The sequence below is a fragment of the Pieris napi genome, chromosome 16 (genome assembly GCF_905475465.1).
Source record: "Pieris napi chromosome 16, ilPieNapi1.2, whole genome shotgun sequence".
Taxonomy (NCBI): Eukaryota; Metazoa; Arthropoda; class Insecta; order Lepidoptera; family Pieridae; genus Pieris; species Pieris napi.
In genome coordinates this window covers 2334047-2356576 of record NC_062249.1, presented here as the reverse complement: position 1 = coordinate 2356576, position 22530 = coordinate 2334047, and the positions used below count along the sequence as shown (strand labels likewise).

The window sequence follows — 22530 nt, the reverse complement described above, 5'->3', positions numbered from 1 at the left end:
AATTATAGGCTTAGTTAAACTAACCTTTTTTTTGCCAAGGGATCGACAATCGCCTTTACTATTGAGGGATGAGGTAATGAAGAATATTTTAAGTAGAAAACATTAGCCTTAAATGCAATGCCCATAGTAGAGATTTCAATCCAATATCTCTACTTATACGAGTATAATTTTAATTTCGCCATCAGTCCATAGATAAAACCTTACTTATTTTTATTGTCTGTGGGTAGGGTTGACTTATGGAATGTTCTACTGTTTGTGATTGAGCTACGAATTGAAATTTCAATTTGAACTTCAGTTCGTCAGCTGCCAATTAAACATAGTGAACCATAGTTTATAATTTTTTTTCGAAAATGTTTTTGACAATATTCACTATGTTTGGACAATTTATTGTCACTTACTTCTTTTCTGTTTCAACTAAGAGCGAAAATCGACCAACGAAATAAATCCATAAAAATATTTGAATGACATCCTGATAGTTCATAATGAATGGCTCGGAAACAATACAAGAAATATTAACTAAAATTCAACAAGAATACCCAAAAATAATTATTAAATTATCCAGCCCATCCCATGATGAGCTTTTTTGACTTTATTACGTAATTTGGAAAGAATAACGGAAAAAAAATGGTTAGCGAACAGGAGTATTTGATTTAGGTAACGTAGTACAGGTCAATCGTTTTTCACTCTTGCAACAGAGTATAGAAGTGGGCATTGCTTAGTCCATTCTCTATGTCAAAAGCCAAAGCTACCATAGACCAACACCAACCAATACCAACAATTTAATCTTTAGCAACGCCAATGATCGTAAGGATGTAGATGAAGATGTTTATGATGTCCAAGTATAGATTAAGAGCCGCGAACACATATTCCTCTGGCGAAATGCTGTATTTGTGTTTACCGCCCATCATCAGCTGAGTATCGTAGATCAGATAAACCGAGAAAAGCAGTGCTCCAACGGAGGCATAGACGAGCATCACTATTGAGTTGCGAGGGATGAAGATCGCGATTATACCTGGTAAAAAAAATGTTTAATAAAAACTACATTTTAATAAAACCTCTTTTAAATAAAAAAAAGTTTTGAGTGCTTTTCAGTATTCATGACCAAGGAGAGATCGAAACTTTGAATAAATAAATTAATTTCCCTTTATATCTAAATCAATTTAAACTAACATTTAGTTTAAGTAATCTAGTAGTCACCGGTGACAAGGAACGAACCTATACTCTGATTTTATATTCCGTAGAATTCTGACATTTCATAAGTGTTGCTACTAAAAAAGTTCTCCCCCGAAAACGGGACCAATTTGACTTATTTGAGGCAATAAAAAAATTCCTAAGTTTTTTTAGGTTTTACCTACGAAAAGGTAAATCTAAATATTTACTTACTCAAGTGACCTAATACAAAAATATCAAATATTTCAATATCACGAACAATATATCAAATTAACTTTAATTACTTTATTTTATTATTAAGCTGGCCTACTAATTTCAGGTTTAGTTTAGTTTTAGAAATAAAATGATATCTTTACTTGTGGGTTTTTTTACTGTTTGTGATTAAAAGGGACGTAATCATCACTTGCCGTACCATTACCACTTTTAATGTGGAGCACCGCAGTTAATAAAATGGGTACATTAACTAACAATAAAATGTATGTATAGACTCAGATGTTCACACTCGTATTGAAATTGAAAAATGTGCCCGGCCAAAAAGGTTTGCCATCTCTAACATGTCAAAAAATTATAGCAGTCAGAAAATCAGAGTATAAGTCAGTAAGAAAAAATCTATATACAACACTTATTTATGGACCATTATATATACAAGAAATTGCATTCCATCAATTATATGCCAAAAGTATCAAACCAAAGCTGGAGATAAAATTGACTTCACCCGGACCGCGTTATAGACAAACACTTGTAAGAGTATTCTCGTCATATATATTTTTTTAAACAATTAAAAAACTAGAAACACAAATTTAACAAAGTTATTCAGTTTAATTTTATAACAACACAATTGAAACATGTGCAAAGGAACGCAAAACTAATTATGGACTTGAAAAATCATAAATTTCCCACAAATATAACTTAGGAAATCTCCGTGTTATAGGGGGGAAATAACGCGTAATATGGGGGACGGAAATCTCGTTATAAGGGGGTATTCCCTTATTCCTAAACTCTCTGTTTCAAGAACAATTAGTGATACTTACCAAACAGCAAGAGTATCACGGTAGCACACAATAGTATACCACCCATGGCCGTAAAGTCCCATTTGGTCTGCATCGCGAAGAGGGTTAGAGCGAGACAGATAGCCGCCGTTATTCCCACCGCCATCATTACCTAAAATATATACAGTGTCTTAGAGCCCAACAAAAAAATAATAACGTTTAAGATAAGTGATACCGCCACAGACACAAAATCAGAGGACTCGCGAGTGCGTTGCCGGCCTTTTAATAAATAATTTTAAATGAAAACTACGGGATTCAACTATGGGGTTCGGCGTGTGACTCTAACATAAGTATCATACAGAGGGTTCAAAATTACATCTCGAAACAAATATCCAACTGTCCGTGGTTTATAAAAACATCGGAGATTCATGAGCACCTCAAAATCAGGACTTTCAAAGAGGAGATCAAGTATGAAATACAGAAAAAGGCTAGAAATGCATCCTAATAAGCTTGCCACGCAACTAACAATACCGGACCTAATAAATAAAAAATGGAGATTTTGCTTTGAACGCCTAACAGCTCTCAACACGTCATCTGCTCATAGTCTAGCTGACTGATTGCAAGATAAAGACTTATATAAACAATAAAACTAACACTAATTCTCTACCTATTTATTCACGGCTCATTGGTCTAGTGATTAGTACCCCTGACTGCGAATCCATGGGTCCCGGGTTCGATCCCTGGCTGAGACAAACATCGATGTGATGAGCATTTGGTGTTGTACTTAGGTCTTGGGTGTTTAAATATGTATTTATATGTCTATCTATCTATAATATGTATGTATATCCGTAGCCTAGTACCCATAACACAAGCTTCACCAGCTTAGCATGGGACTAGGTCAATTGGTGTGAATTGTTTAAAATAAAAAAAAATAAAAAATTTTTTTTACATAATCTATAGCTTTCCTAGTCAAATAGTACAGATACTATAAATGCTAGACGCTATTTCTGGAATCGAATCTAACTCTGAGATCACGGTGGTTTTATACGGTACACAATTAAAAAAATATTTAAAGTAAAATATATTTTTTTCATATAAATTTACTCACCGCATCGCTCTTATAAACAGAGCTGGTGACGCCAAGCAAGAAGCTCTCTGCGAGGGTGAAGAGTCCAAGGAAAATAAAGTTGGTCGGCGACTGACGGCGGAGGTCGCCGCAACACGACATCGCGATCAGACATACAAACATCACCACGAACGCTACCCAGCTGAAAATAAACGTCAATATTAAAAAAAAATTGTTTAGTTCATTTGTATTTACTTTATTGAAGTGAAACTTCTTTATCGACGTATGAGAGAAATTTTGTACAAAATCGTCACATTTTTCGGTTACGCGCCATGTTGCTTTTTTATCAAAGTTTAGTATAGTAACGTAAAGAATATATATGATAATAATAACAACAATATATTAATTTGAAAGTGATAAAAAAATTGAGAGGTGTTTTCGATTAATTAGTGAAGGGATTGTAATAAAATTTTATTTTTTTAAAGTATTTTTTAATTTATTATTCGGCACTTAATATTTTAATGACAATTAAATTCCTAACATATCTTCCTTTTTCCCTCTAAGTATCAGAAACCTAAACTTTTAGATTTGTATAAATATGAACAACACTTTAAAGATTAGTTTGCCGCAGAAGTTTCACTTCTGACATGTGTACTTTGTACACACACACTTTTTTGTTTCATGTGTCGACGAGTTTATGGGGTCATGGAGCAAACTAAGCGGATCACTGAGAATGCTTATCAACAGCACATGCTTCTTAAAAGGCCGGAAACGCACTAGCGAGCCTTTTCTTCATTTATCTAATAATGTTGTTACGTGGAAAGGAAAACAGTACAACAGTGTTCCAGTGGCTAGGCCTCAGGGTGCCTGATGGTGACATTAGGAGGCATCGACAATTACTATTCGTGCCATCGAAAACAAAATTTTGATTGTAGTATTGGACACACCCACATACTACGGTGTCTTCTACACCTACGCTTGCGTAATAGTAGTACAAGAAGCAGTGTTTCTTCATCAAAACATTCAAGAAAAGAGCGTACCAATTCTTAAAAGGCCGGCAACGCACTCGCGAGCCCTCTGGCATTGAGAGTGTCCATGGGCGGCGGTATCACTTAACATCAGGTGAGCCTCCTGCCGTTTGCCCCCCGTTATATTAAAAAAAAAAAAATCCATCTAGTAAATGAACTGGCATCAGTATTATTTTGCGGTCGAACACAACTCGACTGCATTATGAGGTCGTCTACGACTGCAACGCGACCGCTCTACAGCAGTCGGCCTCGGCTGCAACATGCGGTCCGTCAACGTAAGTCATATTATATATAAAAAGGTAATACTCACAAAGCCCATGTATTTTGCTGTGCCCATAGTTTGGTTGGTGCATGGTATACGAACAGAGTGATGAAGGAGAGCGTTACAAGCAGCTGACACATCAAAATGGAGTACACCTAGAAAAGTTTTTTAGTATTGATTTTATTGACGCTAATTATAAAAAAAATCTATATTCCAAAACAAATGAAAACCAAAATACGTTCGTGTCAGCGTGCGTACTCTTGGAATTAAATGACAAACAGGAAAGAGAAATATGAAAAAAAATAGATGCAGAGCAACATGCCCAACGGGTCACATGGAGATGGGCAGGGCACGCATCTTAGAGTAATAAAATTGTACTGTAATTGGGACATCCTTCTATGAGGCTAATATTGCTTAAGGGAGCGTTCAAGTATTAGGTACGTAACGAATTTCGGGAGGGGGGGTCCTCTTGTAAAACGTTACGATGCGGGGCGGGAATTACATTACGCGTTATTGTTAATATTATTTTCGACTTTCCAGTACTTTACACCAAATAATGGTAACTGTTAGGTATAAAGAGTCACTGGGTGGTCACGAAACGTTTTACTATTAGGTACAGAAAAACGTTACGGCGCGTTACATGGGGGGGGGGGGGGGGGTCAATAATCCCCAAAAATTGCGTGACGTAATACTTGAACGCTCCCTAAGCATAATGTATAGAAATTATAACTAAAAGAAGCATCGTACTTATATTATTAGTCTTCTTTAGAAAATCTAAAGAAGACAAGAAACGGAATAATGTCAAAGGTTTTGCTTTTCCATTTGGATGTCATGGACAAGTTTTATTTTATTGTACCCTAAACCTATGAGAATTATATTATTACTAATTCACACACACATATAAATAATTTTCATAATAAATGTAATAAATTCGCCATTATGTGAAGGACAAATGTATACGAACCTTCCGGACAAATGCCTTCCTGATGGTCTGCTCGTTAAAATCGAAGCCTTTCACGTCGGCATCATCACCCAATCCCGCAGGCCCTCCATAACCAGGCTGTAACATATATTATACCTTCTTTTTCATATATGTCAAATAAACCAAAACTAAATGTCACCTTAAGGCGGCGTCCTATTTGGGAGCGATCGTACGACGGCGCGATGCGTTTTTCATCTCACGATCAAATTGGTCGTGCGATGACCTAACAGGTGTCCTAATAGATTGCGCGATGTCCATCGTGTGATATCGTCGTTCGATGGCTGGCGCCCCTCGCGCGTCGACGCATCGCGTAGTAACCGATTAGGACACTCAAAAGAGCTGCTTTGATTACATGATCGCACGATCAAACGCATCGTACGATCGTCGATTACTTGCGAGGTTCAAATAGGACACTCTGATGAAATCTGTATGTTTGAACTCATCGCACGACGAGACCGCATCGTGTCATCGTGCGATCATCGCCAATTAGGACAACGCCTTATTTATTAGCTAAAAAAACCAGTGGGGCAACCTTATTAGGTCTGGGCCTCAAATTTCTCTATCTGTTTCATGATCCTTTGTCAATCTAAAAGATAAGTAGGTGATCAGCCTCCCGTGTTTGACACACGCCGTCGAAAAGTCGAGTCTAAGGCAAGCCGGTTTCCTCACGATGTTTTCCTTCACCGTTTGAACGAATTTAACGCGCACATAGATCGAAAGACCATTGGCCAAGCCGGGGATCGAACCTACGACCTCAATGATTAGGTTCGTACGCGGAGGCATACTTTGCAATCACATCACAAAGCACTAAGGACAAAACATTTATTATGATAAAGATTGTGACAATGTACCAAAACTTTACGCTACAATTGCGACATTTAACAAACTGATCTCGAATTCTGTCTTTAAGCTGTGCTAATAAATGAAATTTAAAAATGTTTTTAAATAGCTTAGCTCTATTTAAAAGTTTATCGTTCTTCCTCGTATTGAAACATGAAAGATCCTTGTATTGTATTCTTCAATGACGTTACCACTTTCTACTCGACTATATTTAAACCTCCACTCTATGTACCAACAAATTAATAAGTACTTTTGTTACGGCTTTTGTGCTGACAGCAAACAAGGCATCATCCATGACCGAACATATTTGTTATTAAAGCCTACTAGATTTTCCATTACACGCACTACGTATGGTAATCAAATATTTTTCCTCAATGATTGAATCTGTAATTAGGATTGTCTAGAAGATTTTCATACATAGTGCATCTATCAATCAATAAAATTCTGAAATTAGTATTATAAATTCATTCATATTAAATTCTAGTTTTATTTTCGGAAGGTGTTTATTTATAAGTGTTAATGAAATCACTCACTTCTCCATATCCTGCACCGCCATAGCCTGCAGCCTGGAATCCTGGTTGCGGAGGATAACCACCAGGGGGGTAGCCACCTTGGGGAGGGTAGCCGCCTTGGGGAGGGTAGCCGCCTGGCGGGATACCTCCTTGCGGGTAGCCTCCTTGAGGATAACCGGGTTGCGGGTACCCGGCTTGCGGATAACCACCTTGTTGATCTGAAATCGAGAAAAGGATATTGAAATTACGTCTTATGGAGACAAAAATCGTATTGGTATATCGATTTTTTATATATCTCACGTTTCCGAATACAATGTGTGAAACATTAAAAAAAAATGTTTTGTCTTTATCAGTCTAAAAAATAAGCATTAGAAAACTTTGTTAAACAATACTACGCGTCAAACCTTTAAACTTTGTACATGCGCTGTACAAGGAAGAAAGTGTGCGAATTCAGTAATAATATTTACAAAGAAAATAGCTATCAAGTCTGGACGTTCACATTTGATGGTTAACTGTCTAAAGTAATAAAAAATTGCAATATAGCGTGCAATGCTTAACGATAAACGTTGTCACGATATTAAAACATGAATGCATTTCACAACCAACAAGCAGACAACGAAATCTCTTACTAAAGTTATTTCATATAAACGTATAATTTTTTATAATCAATGAATCCGAATGTACGAGTTCCTTTTCGACGATTAATTATTATTATAAACACTTTGAAAGCACACCTTTTTCGTTCATGTTATAAAATGCACCAAAATCGCAGACAGTGTGTCACCAATACAGCCTCCGACTCAATGAAACATTCTAGACTTATACAGATTTATCAGACGGAGCGAAGGGCCAAAATGCCGTAGCAACTGCACATGCGTACTGGGGGTATGACTTTCAATAACAATTGGTTGCTAATCATAGATAAAATATTGAGAAAAATGTTCTATTGTTATACTGATACTTTGTGTTTCTTCGTAGTTTGATAAGTACAGTGTAAAGTCTTTATAACGTTATTCGCTATAACGAAAAACACTGTATAACGTAATAAATAATAGTTTGTGAAAAAGCGTGGGTTGCTCGATAGACGAAAAATATGGCGCAGAGCGCCCCAAGCTTTTTCACAATATTACCAGTATTTTTTGTTCATTACCATTTTCAGCCTAAATTATTTTTAGGCTTTAAAAGCGTGTTTTTTTAGTTTTTTGAAGCTAGTATAAAGCGTTGAAAAGCGTTAAATGAGTTAAATTTCTTTGAGTTAACACAATACCTATACATTAATTCCTGTCTATAACGACTAAAATGCTCGGTAATATGTATTTACTAAGTCAAACAGTTTATAATGCTTGAAAGAAGTTTTATTAGTAAATTTGCAGAGTACCGGGCCTGTTCAGTTTATAACGGGCCCGGTACTCTACAAATGCATTGTTGTAAAATCCTACGCCACCAGACTATTGGGAGTTTTATACAAAGACGTCGGATTCCTGTCGAAGTTACAGAGCACTTATGCTGAATATAAATTAGTAACTCATAAATTATTTAGCAGCTGCTGCTTTCATTTACTAAAAATATATAACTCATATCGATACAGTCCTGAAATAAAAATAGAATATCGGAAACTTCCTAAAAACTATCCTGCATTTAAATAATAGGCTCCAGACAATTACCACTGTTTTAATGAGTTTAGGTCAAAGTTAATTTACCTTTTCAATATTTCCTTCGAAGGAAAATACTACGTACTTGGCAAGAACAACGAAATCGATCCACTTTCAGCGACGTCATGCATGAGTCACACAATGTTATTGTTATTTAAATTGCGTCCCACTAAACGTAAAGACTAAGCCCTATAAGTCACCATAACTATCATATGATACATTAATAAGAATATTATTCACTAATAAAATCTATCAAGAAGCCAAAATTATGACGATTAAGCAACTATATGTTTATAGCACCTGTATCGAGCGAGTTTGCTTACCTTGCCGAAGCCGCGTACAAATTATTTGAAGAAGTCTATTAAGTTTGAGGGTCTTAATACTATCACGTTTAACCAGTTCAAAAGGGCATTAAAGATACATATAAGAATGAGCCTAGTAGACTATTGGGACGGCTGATGGCGACGTGTATCTCGTTCGTATATATTAAGCTTCTCATGTAAATAAAATCCATAAACATTATTCCGCGATGTGTAGGGAAAAAAATGATGTACAAGAAAAGGTACTGAAAACAAATTGTCTTTTGGTTTAAAATTCAACAGTAATTTTATTGGTATCGAAATCTTTAATATTGTATACTAAATGTGCACATTACTTTTTACATTACTGCCTTATTCAAAAAGCTACATCAGTATTTCTACGCTGTTAAAGAAAGAACTCGTCTCCTTTATGTCCAACTAGCGACCCGCCACGGCTTTGCACGGTATTTAATTAGATAAGGATTAATGCTATATTGCTTAAAATCGCTTCAAAAATTAGCCATTATTTGTCGTAAAAAGTAAATGACAATTTTTTTTTATTGTGGGATATCCATAAGAGATAGACATATACCTACCACCGCAGAGTTTTCTGTAGACCTTTTCAATGTGTACAATACTTAGTACATTATTTTGATAAATCTCGTAATGTTCAGCATTGCGTTTGCAATGTAAGCGGAAAAAAAAATTATTTACGACATTGCATTAGAAACCTCAAAAATAACAGTATTTCTTCACTATTTAATGGATATTATTATACATATAAACCTTCCTCTTCAATAACTATCTATTTAAAAAAAACGCATCAAAATCCGTTGCGTAGTTTTAAAGATTTAAGCATACATAGGGACAGAGAAAGCGACTTTGTTTTATACTATTTAGTGATTTTGTACTGCATTACAGTAGTGCTTTAATTAAATTGACTTACTTACAATACTTTTCAAGGTACATAACATAGTTCAGGATCAGGAAAAAGCATTCACAAATAGGAAAATCGATCGTCCATGACCGTGTTAACGTGAAAGTCAATTTCACCACCCACATGTATATACCTAATTATAACTAAAACATGACCAATAGTTTCTATATTCTTTACTCAATTTGTCATAGACATAGTTAAAATTCAAATAATTCTCGCGAATTTACTTGCGTTTATTAGGTCTTGGCGAGGTGTAAGCTTTCCATATATTGACTCATGCAACCCAAAAGTAAATTTAACTCGAAGGACTAACGAGTAATTCCTGTATACGTTTAAGCAAAGAAACTTCCTCTTTAACGTTTTATAGTAGCGTTTAAACATCGCTTTTGTTAGGAGACGGTTCAATCAATTAGTATTTTATTGTAGGCCCCAGAAATTAAATCAATCAACTATACTATAACTATACGTAATCAATCCGTTAATTATGTATAGTTTGATAACAAAACAGTCGAGGTCTTTTCATAGAAGCCATTCACATAATCTTAAGTGAAGGCTCCGTTATAAGCTCAACCTAGTTTTAATAAACATGTTACCTAATATTTCACAATATTTTTTAATAAAACAATTAATACAAATAATTTGAATTAATTTATTTCTAATGACTTAAAAACCTGTATATTTTACGTTATAAAAGGAATCCTAAAAATTCTAATTATTTTTATTGGTTCTGAACCGTTTTATCTATTGGAAAAAAAAATTTATACATGCCTTAGTAAACGTCATAAAATAGGATATTTCGAACAACTTAAGAGCTGGGACATTTTAAAGTTTTTTTTAGAACTAAACCTATCATCCGAAAGGACTTCAAAAGCCCTTTACGTTTTTTACGCATTCAATAATAATAAAAACATACATACATAGACTATACTATGTAGATTAGTATAATACAGTGATTCCCAGCATTTTTGTGACATGGTAACTTTCTAAAATTGTGCCTTTCTAATATACTTATTGTAACATACATAATTTTGAATATAAAAAAAAATTAACTGCTCACTTAAGAAACTTATATGACATGTTTTAGGAAGAAATTAATAGGAAATTATTAACGAAACACAGTAAGTACATTTTAAAAACAATTAAAAACTGAAATTCAAATTCCACATAAGTTTTATATTTTATTTTTATTTACAATTTTATTAACAATCGAATTGCTGTAGAACGTGGCCCCCCCCCCCGTTGAGAAACATTGGTGAAATACGCATTTCGCGGGTTGGAAATTTGCCAGATGACGTCATCCTTCCCACGTTCATGGAGGTTCACGTTCAAATAAGGATATTTGAAATATCTTGCCTTATGACGGCATTTCTAGTAACCGACACAAACAATATTTTTTAGAAAAGACCAACGAGCGCGGACAACAATAAGTTGTAACTAAATAATTTCTAGCATTAATAGTTTTATGGTATTGGTAATGTATATTGAACATTTACATTATATATTAATAAACGAGAGATAAAAGTAATAAAAAATCTAAAACTTTTTTAAATTGTTACGGACAACGAACAATACAGTTTAGAAAGCCGACGAACGAAGCTGCCAGCCACATGTTCTTCTAGGAAACGGTCGGCGGCACGCAGGTAGCGGAAGGGCCGGTCGGTCCCTTTGACCAGCGTGGTAGTTTTAGGTTTAGTTTTAAGCTATTATTTGTATAACGACCAGATAGATTTACGCAGCCGTGCCGGACGGACGTTAGTCGTAAGCTTGCTTCGCTGAATTACAATTGTATCACCATCTCTAACGTTCGACCAATAAACGGTAACATTTATAACTCCACTCCGAGTTTCATTTCAAGAATAGCGGCGGTGGTCAGATCGACATCGTACGCTTATAGTTTGGTCCTTCGAGAAGCCGGATAACCAGAAGAATAATACTCTACGCATCGACGCCGAGAAGAAGGAAGATTTTACCTGCGATCCCAGGAAGATTTTCATCGGCAGTACTACCTGCGATCCCAGGAGTACGTGCAGAGGGTTGACTTCATCGCCTGTACAAAGTGACTCGCCGCATCGACGTATTGCTGCTGTGGGTCACTGAAGGAAAGCATTATCCACTAGTTCATCGAAGCGAAGAATACAATCGACTTCAAAATGAACACAAGAAGCCGACAAGCTAAGAGGGCAGAAGAAATCGATGAAGATGTACGGACAGAAAACGTGCCGTTACAATCACCATCGAAAGTCCTAGAACGTGGACTAACCGATATTACACACGACAGGGAGTCAGTTGAATCAATACGGAGGAATGAAGCCGTTGATTCAAAGTTGTTACCTGTGGGTTCAGCATCACAGACCTCAAGAAATACAATGAGGTCGAAAGCATCCCGTGTAAGGCAAGCTGAATACGAAGTCCAAAAACGCTTGGTCGCATTAGAAAAAGAACATTTAAGAAAAAAGTTCGAATTAAAATATCAAGAGATGGAAGAAGAGATGGAGCTTGAAATGAAATTGTTAAAGAAGCGAATCGCCGTTGACTTAGCCAGAGCAGACGGTGAAAAGAAGATCGTCAAATGCTTGCCAGAACAGCGGAAAGGAAGCAATTCCACTGTTATGGTAGATAAACGGCTAAAAAAGCATGGCGGCGAGAATAATCTATCTCAGGGTGATAGGGAAGAAGACACAGTGCTCGCAGAACGCGTGAAGCCATTCATACAGAAAGTGTCTTGGGAAATAGAACGGCCCATATCACCTATCGAAGAGGCCTCCGTGCCGAGAACGCGATCCTACGATCGAAGTATGAAACATCTCATGGATGGAACGGCCTTTGAAAAAATAGCTACAAACAGACCCCCTGTACTACATGCTCAAGATCTGCCGCAGTTTAACGGGAATGTCTGCGACTGGCTTTACTTTAAAGTTGCTTATGAAGACTCCACGAAGCTCTACAAATACTGTAAAGCGGAAAACATGGCAAGATTACGCACATGTCTGACGGGAGCCGCTAAAGAAACAGTCGCCTTATTATTGAGTACAGCTTGCGATCCCGAGCTTATTATCAACGCACTAGATCAGTGCTATGGGCAACCGCAGATTATAATTGATAAAGCGCTGGAAGAAATAAAGCGATGTGGTATTGATGGGTGTGAAAAAGCGCACCATAGGTTGTTGCATTGGGTAGTACACAAGCCACAACAACAACCATTGTTGGTGAAACCATCAACATCCAACTCAGAGGCTGAATTATGTCGACCTCTGTGACGGCAAAGGATGAATGTCAAGCCGTCTTACTTGGTAAGGTTGTAAAAACTCATGCCCTATTAGACGAAGGGTCGACTATTACAATCATCGAGGAAAAATTTGCCCTCGAATTAGGTGTGAGCGGGCCAAGCAAGCCGCAGAAAATTCAAGGAGTTAGTTCTCAAACGAAAGATTTTGAGAGCCAACACGTCAAAATTGACATCAGTTGCTACGACGGAGGTGCTAATTACACTTTGAAAGCGCGAACGATGCGTGATTTCGATATTGGTAGCCAAAGAATTAGCGCGGATAATATGCGCTACAAACATTTGGTTATGTTACCACTTCAACAAATTATTGGCGAAGCTAAACCACAATTGTTAATTGGAGCAGACAATTGGCATCTCATCGTTTCCAGAAAAGTATACAGTGAGAAGAAAAATGAACCGGCTGCATCTTTAACCCGATTAGGCTGGATTTTACATGGTACAGCACCTATACGAAGTTTAATGGAAGACAACGAACGTGTTTTGCACTGCATAAAAAAGGCGGCAGAAAGCGACGTTTACAAAGAAACAATAGATGAGCGTCTAGAGGCGATATTAAAACAAAGTTTTGCAATAGATGCCTTGGGTATAAATAATAAAAAAAGGTTAACAAGTGCCGACGCACGTGCAGTTCAATTGTTCAATACAACAATAGAGAAACGGGAAAGGCGTTACTACCTGGGGTTGCCGTAGAAGACTGATAACACGAAATTCCCAGAAAGCTATAACATTGCCTTAAATCGGCTTAAAAGCATTGAACGAAAAATGGATCAGTCGTATGAGTTTAAAAAGTCGGTGTCTCAGTTGGAAAATATACAAACACTGCCTTCAGTGGTACCTAGATGGCATATTTACACGAGGGGAGGAGAGATACAATTGCATGTGTTCTGTGACGCATCTGAACAAGCACATGCGAGCGTGGCATATTGGCGAATTAAAACCGATGTAATTGACGACAGGTTCATCACAGCGAAAGCACCAGTGACACCTATTAAGTCACAGAGTATACCACGGCTAGAGCTACAGGCAGCCCTTATCGGAGCGAGATTAGCTGTGGCCATTAGAGAAGGTCACAGAACGGAACCAAACAAGATCGTGCTATGGACGGATTCAACGACGGTATTACAGTGGATCAGAAATGACAAAGCGAGGCATCCACCATTCGTAGCAGATAGATTAACTGATATCACCGGAACGACGGACGCGAGGCAATGGCGTTGGGTTTCAACCAGGGTTAGAGCCAACGCTTACGTACAACTATTTATACGTAAGCTTAAAGATTGCAGTGGCCGATTAAGCGTAAGCGATTTAAAAGAATCGGAACAGACATGGTTACGCGAAGTGCAGGGTCAAAGCTTCCAAGATGAAACAATGATTATTGATCAATATCGGTTACCGCGTGTACGTGTGCGATTAAAAACACAGATAACAGAGGTGACAAGGAATACCATTTTATTGGATGGGCGTCATACGCTCAGAAAAGGACGCCGTAATGAAAAGCCATGGGGCGCGATTTTTACGTGCCTAAGTACTAGAGATGTACATAATATTGAGATAGTTGCGTTGAAGCACGTTACCAAAAGAACGTCGAAGACGGCGCAAGCATTAGCAGATGAATTTTCGTTGTCCTACCTACGGAAAGCTTCACGTCATAGGAAGGTTTCGCTGAGGGGAGACTGTTACGGACAACGAACAATACAGTTTAGAAAGCCGACGAACGAAGCTGCCAGCCACATGTTCTTCTAGGAAACGGTCGGCGGCACGCAGGTAGCGGAAGGGCCGGTCGGTCCCTTTGACCAGCGTGGTAGTTTTAGGTTTAGTTTTAAGCTATTATTTGTATAACGACCAGATAGATTTACGCAGCCGTGCCGGACGGACGTTAGTCGTAAGCTTGCTTCGCTGAATTACAATTGTATCACCATCTCTAACGTTCGACCAATAAACGGTAACAATTATTACTCCACTCTGAGTTTCATTTCAAGAATAGCGGCGGTGGCCAGATCGACACCGTACGCTTATATAAATAAACATTGATATTTTCCACCTCACCAAACGATGTGAGGAAATATTTGAAGTATGAAAATTCAATATTTTTATGTTTTTGTGTACTTATGTTTTCTGTTTCATATATATTGTTTGTCTATGTAATCCGTTTTGGCTTTGAATATTGTCTAAGTGTCTTGTTTTATAAAATGTATGTTAGCTTTAAGTTAAAATTACTAATGAATAGATAAAATTAATTTGTACTTTAGAAATATTAACAATTAGTAAGAATACAAATAAAAAGATGTGCGAAGAGTAGCTGGTCCTATGTGGCTACGTAAAGCTAGAAACAGAGAAGAGTGGAAGCCCTAAGAGGAGACCTATGTACAAAGACAAGCTGTATTACAGAAATCAACCGGCTTGCCGATTGAATATTAGTTTTTTTTTACATTTTTATGTACTAGTATAAGTAATTACAGCAAAAAAGGCTTTTATTATTATTATTGTAATAATTGATATTTTAGTCATCCTGCTGTGACGGTTGGTACATACAATATTACGTTACTGGTAAGAAATTGATATCATAGATTACGCGAGGTAAACCTACTTTTCCTGCATCAATGGTTTTCTATATTTATTAATTGCAAGTATGGTATAACTCGTCACAAGTTGATTTTTAATCTATATCTGCCGAATCTTTTAATATATTACATATACAATAATTAGTCATTACATTAAAAAATATAAGGATTTTTATTTCCACTATAAGATATTAGAAATATGCCTTATTGTTTAGAAAATAAAGTACAATATTGTCTGTTTCACTCGCCACTTATGACGTTTTGTTTTTAAATTTTTAACCTTGAAGGTTGCATTACAGTACATATAGAAGACGTTGCAAATTGTTAGTTACACTAGGTAGGAAAATATTAATTTCATAATTTCTTATCTATTTAAAATCTACATTATATGAATTGTATTATATACACGGTAGTCCGTAATTGTGTGCATATTTTGCTTTTATTATTGTTTAAATTGTCCATGAAGAGGCAAAACAAAAATAACTTTGATGATAGTCACTATTAAAAATTGTCCAACACACAATACATCTTTGTAAGTTTCAACTATTCTTTTTAATATGATAAGTAGATGAATACCTTTTAATTTAAACAATTGCTTATTTTGTCAAACCAAAGTTACTAATCGGATATAATGCAATATTTAATATTTATTATTAAGACAGTATAAAATGTTGATATAGCAAAATGATTCATTGTTTATCTGTCGCGGGTAATTCCCCAATATTATCATAGGCTATTTAAGTTCACTGAGAACTTATCTATACTATAAAAATAAAGTTTCTCGAAATGACAAACTGATTCATACAATAATATCTAACTCATAACTGCTTATGAGAATATAATGGTTTTTGTGCAATTGGATAATAAAGTAAAGCAATTCTTTATTAACAGGCAAGATATGACCATATAGTCATTTAAAAAACGTATTAATGTTATTAGTTTAAGTTTCATCCCATATTTAAAGTAACACACATAGAAACATGAATATTAATTATATTAAAAAAACTGATAAATTGCTTCCTTTTCTTTAAACCATTTCTCATTATTTATGAAATTATTTTGTACAGCCCAATAGTGTGAACATTAAAAAAAAAATGCAAATAGGGAAATATTCCTTAAGCTAACATAATTGAAATAAAATATGATATGACAACTATATGCCATTAACCCATTCTATATGTATAATTGCAAAAGCATTTCTATCAAGTGATTGGATCATTTTGCATATATAACATGATAGCGTACTTAAATTTATCCTATGGTATGTTATTTATAGGTAATATTTATAGCCAAATTATATACAGCACAATAAATTTACTGTGTTGATTGTGGTTTGGGTGCATTTTTCAGACATAAAATTATGTCTATGCATATGTATGTGTAGGTGTACATCAAGCCTTAAAACAACATTCATACAACAGCGTTTCCAAGAAATTTACTGCTTTTACTTTAAACAGTAAACTTACTTACTACTTGGTGAAATAGCTACTAGGAACCACTGTTGCAACACATAAAATATGTAAATAATAAAAACCTCCTGGATATACTCCTGGATTCTGGAACATTGTCCACAGATAATAGCTGCAGGAAAAGAAAGAATATATTAGTTAAGAAATAAATGATACATACACATTGTGTTGTAGTTGGGTTGCTCAGATGAGTTTATCTTTTCGGTTGCCGTTTTGACAATATTTTGTAGAACTTATGAAGCAAAAAGCTGGAATAACAAAAGGATTTATTATGTTTAATTAAAGTCCATTCTTAATAATTCATTAGTTTAATAAACTTAGGCAATGAATACTGTACACTGAAAAACTAATCTACAGACTACCAACTACCTTATTAAATAATGAAAAGTGGTGACTACCTACATATTTTATAATGAAATCACAAATACAAACATAACAGGATGGCATAAAATATAAATAAATAGTTAATCTGTTTAAGGTAGTTGGTACAAATCATTCTAATAATATCATAATAAAATCATAAATTAGTTATTCTTATAGACTTACTTAAAGGGGCTTTAATCATAAAATTGAGTCTAATTCCACTCTTATCACCACACAACTTTCAGTGTTTTCCCTGTGATGATTCAGGTGAGTAGTTACATACTAGTAAATCTAAATTGATTGATTGTATAACAACGGTTCTTGCTTATAGATAAACAAACTTTTAATTAAATCAAAAATATTCAACCCAATGAATACAAGCAAAATTTGTAATGAATATTGATTAATATTTACATTACGCCAACGATACTGATGACGAATAAAAAGTGATGCAACACAAATGCTAATGCTGCTAATTTGGGTTTTGGTGAAAAATAATGAAATAAGGCTATATCACACATTACCTGATGATTCTAAAAAAAAATAATGAAGTAACTAAAAGGTATTACAGAAAATACTAGAATTGTCCTTGACAATTTTGTTGATGTGTTACTTCCGCATACATTTTGATTTTTGAAAATGTTTCATATCTACATACCTCTGTAACACTATCAAAATCGCACTTTAGTCTAAAAGAACACAAACACAATTGGAAATTTGTTCAAATCACAATAAAATGCTTATTAACAGCACTTTCTGTATTCAGACAACACCGATCACTATTGGACATTGGTATTTGGTAAATGGTATTGAGTTTTGACTATTCACATATCACTGCTACGGCTGCGCCACCAGCCACAGATCAAGTAGAGCTAAGAGCAGTGTATTAACTCTTCAATCTTCATACATATGACATAACACAATATATATTTTTTTTATTAAACTCCGTTTGCAGTAGATGGCACTGATAAAAGTGTAATTTTAAAATCTAAAACTTTAGATTTCCGAGACTTAGAGGGAAGGAATAAGGAAGATATGTTAGGAATTTAATGAATTTAATTGTCATTAAAGTAAAAACTGAAAGTGTTGAAAATTAATACAAATTATAAATTTGTTTTATAATTTATTTCTTCAATAATAAAAACACGTAGCATTTAAATTTACAATTCGTCATTTGAGGCACATTTCACATGTGCTAATGTCTTTAGAAATTTTATGTACGATGGATAGTTTAGGAGATATAGCCAAAAACGCACCCCCTTTTCCAAGATGGCGGCCGGGGGACACGCACGCCAACCCCACAAACTTGAGGTTAAGCTTGTACCCTCCCTACATGTCGCATAAATAAAATTGCGTCCTCTAACAAATGTTCAGTTTGGCCCTCAAATTGTAACATTTCAATGGACTAAGAATCGAATCTAGAACGAGTCATATTTAGTCTAAAATACACTTCATCAATTTTTTTGTGTTTTTGTCACTTTTGTAATTTGACAATTAATACTTGACATTGACTTATTGATATTTGGTAATCGGCACTCGGCAGCAGGGTTCACAACCGTACGATAATTATCGTACATTTGCGATAATTTCATAACTACGTACGATGTACGATGGTACATGACTATCGTACGCAGATTTTACGATAATTTCCAGTCTGATAAAAAATTTGATGATTACAGAGATAGCCCAATAACAATTACAGTTTTTAGTGTCAGTGCCATCTATTGGCTTATTTTTCTACTAGGAACTTATGCTGTCACAAGGCAACTACAGCAGATGAACAAAGCGTTAATGTACAAACACAAAAACGCAACAGAATACGCACAGCCAAAAAATTCACGATTTGTATGGTGACGCAGATTTGGAAGTCTTCGATAACATTTTAATACCTAACGAATTTTAAGTGATAAAAATAATATGCGATGTTTACGGACAATAGGTATATCACTTAGAGCGAACACCTTATTGTTCAACGAGAAAATATTGCGTATTTTTGTTCCTCTTTGACGGAAGAGATTGAATTAAGTTTATTCTTTTTTAAGTATTATTATTTTCAATTTGAAAAACACAAGTTTACAAGATTTAAACTATAAATCGTTTGCAACATTTTATTTTCACGTTTCATATGATTTTTAAAGTATTTTTAGTCATTTTCCTGACTGTACGATAATTTATCGTATATGGATCACATATACGATAATTTTACGGCCCTGGTACGATAACTGCCTGGCTTCAGGTTGTGAACCCTGCTCGGCAGTCGGCAGTCGGCACTCGTTGCAATTGATATTTGGAAATAAAAATTATTGTAAAATTATTCTTAAAATTTGAATTTTCAAGTACCTTATTGTTATTTAGATCAACGAGATCTTTTACACAGATATTATATAACTCAGTAATATGGCAGTAGCTTTGTGTCTTTTCCGAAAGGCACTTATGCAAAATAATGGTTAGTTATTAATACCTATGAACAATAATTTATTTTGAATTAAACTATTTAATTAGCTTAAATAATGTACTGCTTTATTTTTATTTGTATATACTCTGTAATCTCTTGTACGAAAGATCAAACACATTTCTTTTGAAACAAATGGAAACTCTTGAATAGTTTTGTATTAATTTGGAATTAACATTTATAACATTAATAAAAATTATTTCAGTGCTTTGCCGATCTTTGAGTTGTTCGTCTACACTGCAATCAAAACAATGGCGGCTTTCAAAGGGGTTATCATCAAATCGCAATGCTGAAGGAATTCTTACGGATGGCCCTGACTACACATTTTTAGACGGCAGACCTACACCTTTGCTTGTATGTCATTTTTATATGTTGTTACCTTGCATATTTTTTTCCACTTAAAAAGTTATCATATATCATATTTATCATATGGTGCAAGTTAATTAATTATATTCGTAGCAGTCTGTTCAGTGTATATAAGCACAGTGTCTTTGGACATGATATTTATCTAACCTTTGTATGAAGTGGTAGTGTATGTGATTGTGTCATGGCAAACTCAGTATACACAGATATGATTTATGACTAAAAAATTATTATGGTTTGTTAATTTTTTGAAATTTTTAAATGTTATTTTATTATATTATTCTCTTTTCTTTCAGCAAAAGCAAAAACTCAGGATGTTAAGGCAACAAGAGTATGTTACAAAAATTGTTGAACTATCAGCAGAATTAGATTTTGCAAAACAAAAGTATCAGGATGACAATAGAAAAGAGGCAGAAGAAAGAGATGCGATTATCAAAGATAGATTAAAGAGAAAAGGGAAGCACCTAAAGGGAAAATAGTTGTATGCTCATAGATGTATAGTTAATTAAGTAGAAAATAAATTTGTTTAATTATACCTTCTTTATTTTATCCATTAAAATCCAGTTGTCTTTGCAAAAAGCTGTCTAGAACTAACATAGTATTGGGCTAAAAAATACATTTCAAAACTCGTAAAGTTCATGCTTTGGTTACTGAATCTTATATGGGAATAGTTGTGAGTATTGAAAGTGTAACATTATTGTATATAGGTTTGTTATAAAGCCTAAAGATATGGTTCTAAAAATCCATCATAGAGGGTGTTATAATATCTGCTTGTATCATATTTCGTTTCTGTTCTAAGGAATAACATACCTATTTACTAAATTTTTGTAATTTGTGACATTAAACATTAGTTATGAGGCAAATTTTTTAAGATTGTTTCACAAAGAATGGAAATCATAATAAACATGAAAATTTTGTAAACAATAAACATATATATATATAGAACATACGCACAATGTTAATACTCGGAACAAACACAGCCTGCTATTTCCCCGTACTAGACTATCTTAAGTTAGTAATTATTTTTTTGGAAAAGCGATACTCTTAATAAAATCGCAGAGGTTCTTTTGACTGCCTTTTAATAAATTTAAGAAAAGCTGTGTAAAAACTTTCTTTAAAGTTATCTAGTTGATAAGAGGGCCTGGGACTAGTGCTAGACAGGCTACGTCTAATTAATTTGCGAAATTTGTTTTAAAATAAGTGTTCTTTGATGATTTTGCTATTTTAAAAGAGTACCGAGAGTTTTTTACGCCAACCTCTTCTCTCGGCCTTCACCCTCTGTCTTCTTTGCCGATGAGTAGGGATTAATAATTTAATGACGTGGAATAACTAATAAGTAATACCTGTATCTTATGTTCCATAATAAACGTATTTTATTTCACTTTTTATTTTACCTATAAAAAAATAATATAATTTTACAGCAAATTTATCTAAAATATAATAAGTGGCTTCGCGGTTTATAATCCAGTTAGCGACCCATTACAACGATGCCTTTGTAATTTCCCGTTAAAAGCCTTCCTAAATTTTCTAATTATACTACTAAAGCGTAGTTGTTATTGCCTCCCTATAAATTTACATAAAAATATTTAAGAAACATTAAAAAACCATTTTAAATAAACCGAAAATTAAAATTAATAAAAAGCTGTTCGGGATGTGCCTCCTGTGAGGTTTGAACTCACGACCCCTGGTTTACGAGACCAGTGCTCTACCACTGAGCTAAAGAGGCTGTGTTTGTACTGTTGAATTTAAGGTATATATAGTATGTTGTGAGAATAGAGGGTATAATTTTTAGAAAGATACCTTCCAATTTTTTTTGAATAATAAATTGAAATTTTATATAAAAATACTTTTTATACAGCATACACTTTTCAATTTCCAATCGAAACGTTTATAAAAAATCTAAAACAAGTATTTCAAAAGCCCTTTGATAAAAAACCCTACGTGCAAGTTGTTTCGAGTTTCACGTGAACTTCGTATAAATTTTGTGCAGAATAATTCTGAATGCAATTTTCTGTGACATTCCGTTTTGAGGCCAACTCCTACCGTTCCGAGAGTCCTAATTAATTTAATTTTAGCCTTAACGAGAAACTTGTGCTTTCAATTGGTTTCATATTTTCTTATGTAGATCGTTTTTCTTCGTAAATTGGAGCGAGTTTTTATTACATTACGAACGAAATAATTGTTCTGTAAGTTTCTATTAGGTTTTTCATACCTATAAATGTTTTTAAACTATACAAAAGATTTAAAATATGTCCTTATTTAATTAGAATGTTTACTAAATAAATAAATAGTTTTTATG

At 34.6% G+C, this 22530-nt stretch overlaps 2 protein-coding genes and 1 non-coding gene across 4 annotated transcripts; 1 reads left to right on the top strand and 2 right to left on the bottom strand.

Annotated features, from left to right (window-relative positions):
* Window positions 1-346: 346 nt before the first annotated feature.
* LOC125057134 (protein lifeguard 1-like) lies at window positions 347-18219 on the bottom strand. 2 transcript variants are annotated; one of them, XM_047660615.1, is made up of 8 exons: window positions 18075-18219; window positions 17214-17301; window positions 6871-7067; window positions 5480-5575; window positions 4564-4670; window positions 3268-3427; window positions 2202-2331; window positions 347-1012 (listed from the first exon to the last, which is right to left on the bottom strand). In XM_047660615.1, exons 2-8 carry the CDS (start codon window positions 17215-17217, stop codon window positions 780-782), a joined length of 927 nt encoding a protein of 308 aa, XP_047516571.1. In that variant the 5' UTR covers window positions 17218-17301; window positions 18075-18219; the 3' UTR covers window positions 347-779. The 2 variants fall into 2 exon arrangements, with proteins under 2 accessions (XP_047516571.1, XP_047516570.1); XM_047660614.1 differs by lacking the exon at window positions 17214-17301 and adding an exon at window positions 17119-17165 and having other exon boundaries at window positions 18075-18216.
* A 1436-nt stretch (window positions 18220-19655) lies between these two features.
* LOC125057519 (39S ribosomal protein L52, mitochondrial) lies at window positions 19656-20764 on the top strand. The gene is made up of 3 exons (XM_047661265.1): window positions 19656-19862; window positions 20074-20222; window positions 20528-20764. Exons 1-3 carry the CDS (start codon window positions 19814-19816, stop codon window positions 20708-20710), a joined length of 381 nt encoding a protein of 126 aa, XP_047517221.1. The 5' UTR covers window positions 19656-19813; the 3' UTR covers window positions 20711-20764.
* A 1121-nt stretch (window positions 20765-21885) lies between these two features.
* Window positions 21886-21957, bottom strand: Trnat-cgu. Its single transcript has one exon. It is a non-coding gene; the product is annotated as a tRNA-Thr (tRNA).
* Window positions 21958-22530: the final 573 nt, after the last annotated feature.

Excerpts from the sequence above, each read along its gene's own strand:
- LOC125057134 (XM_047660614.1), bottom strand. The coding sequence starts at position 17,149 with ATGTTCCAGAATCCAGGAGTATATCCAGGAG. Across the intron at positions 5,576-6,870 it reads GCGGTGCAGGATATGGAGAA|CCTGGTTATGGAGGGCCTGC; the intron begins GTGAGTGATTTC and ends TATATGTTACAG. Across the intron at positions 1,013-2,201 it reads CGTGATACTCTTGCTGTTTG|GTATAATCGCGATCTTCATC; the intron begins GTAAGTATCACT and ends TTTTTTTACCAG.
- LOC125057519 (XM_047661265.1), top strand. The coding sequence starts at position 19,814 with ATGGCAGTAGCTTTGTGTCTTTTCCGAAAGGCACTTATGCAAAATAAT. Across the intron at positions 19,863-20,073 it reads GGCACTTATGCAAAATAATG|TGCTTTGCCGATCTTTGAGT; the intron begins GTTAGTTATTAA and ends AAATTATTTCAG. Across the intron at positions 20,223-20,527 it reads GCAGACCTACACCTTTGCTT|CAAAAGCAAAAACTCAGGAT; the intron begins GTATGTCATTTT and ends CTTTTCTTTCAG.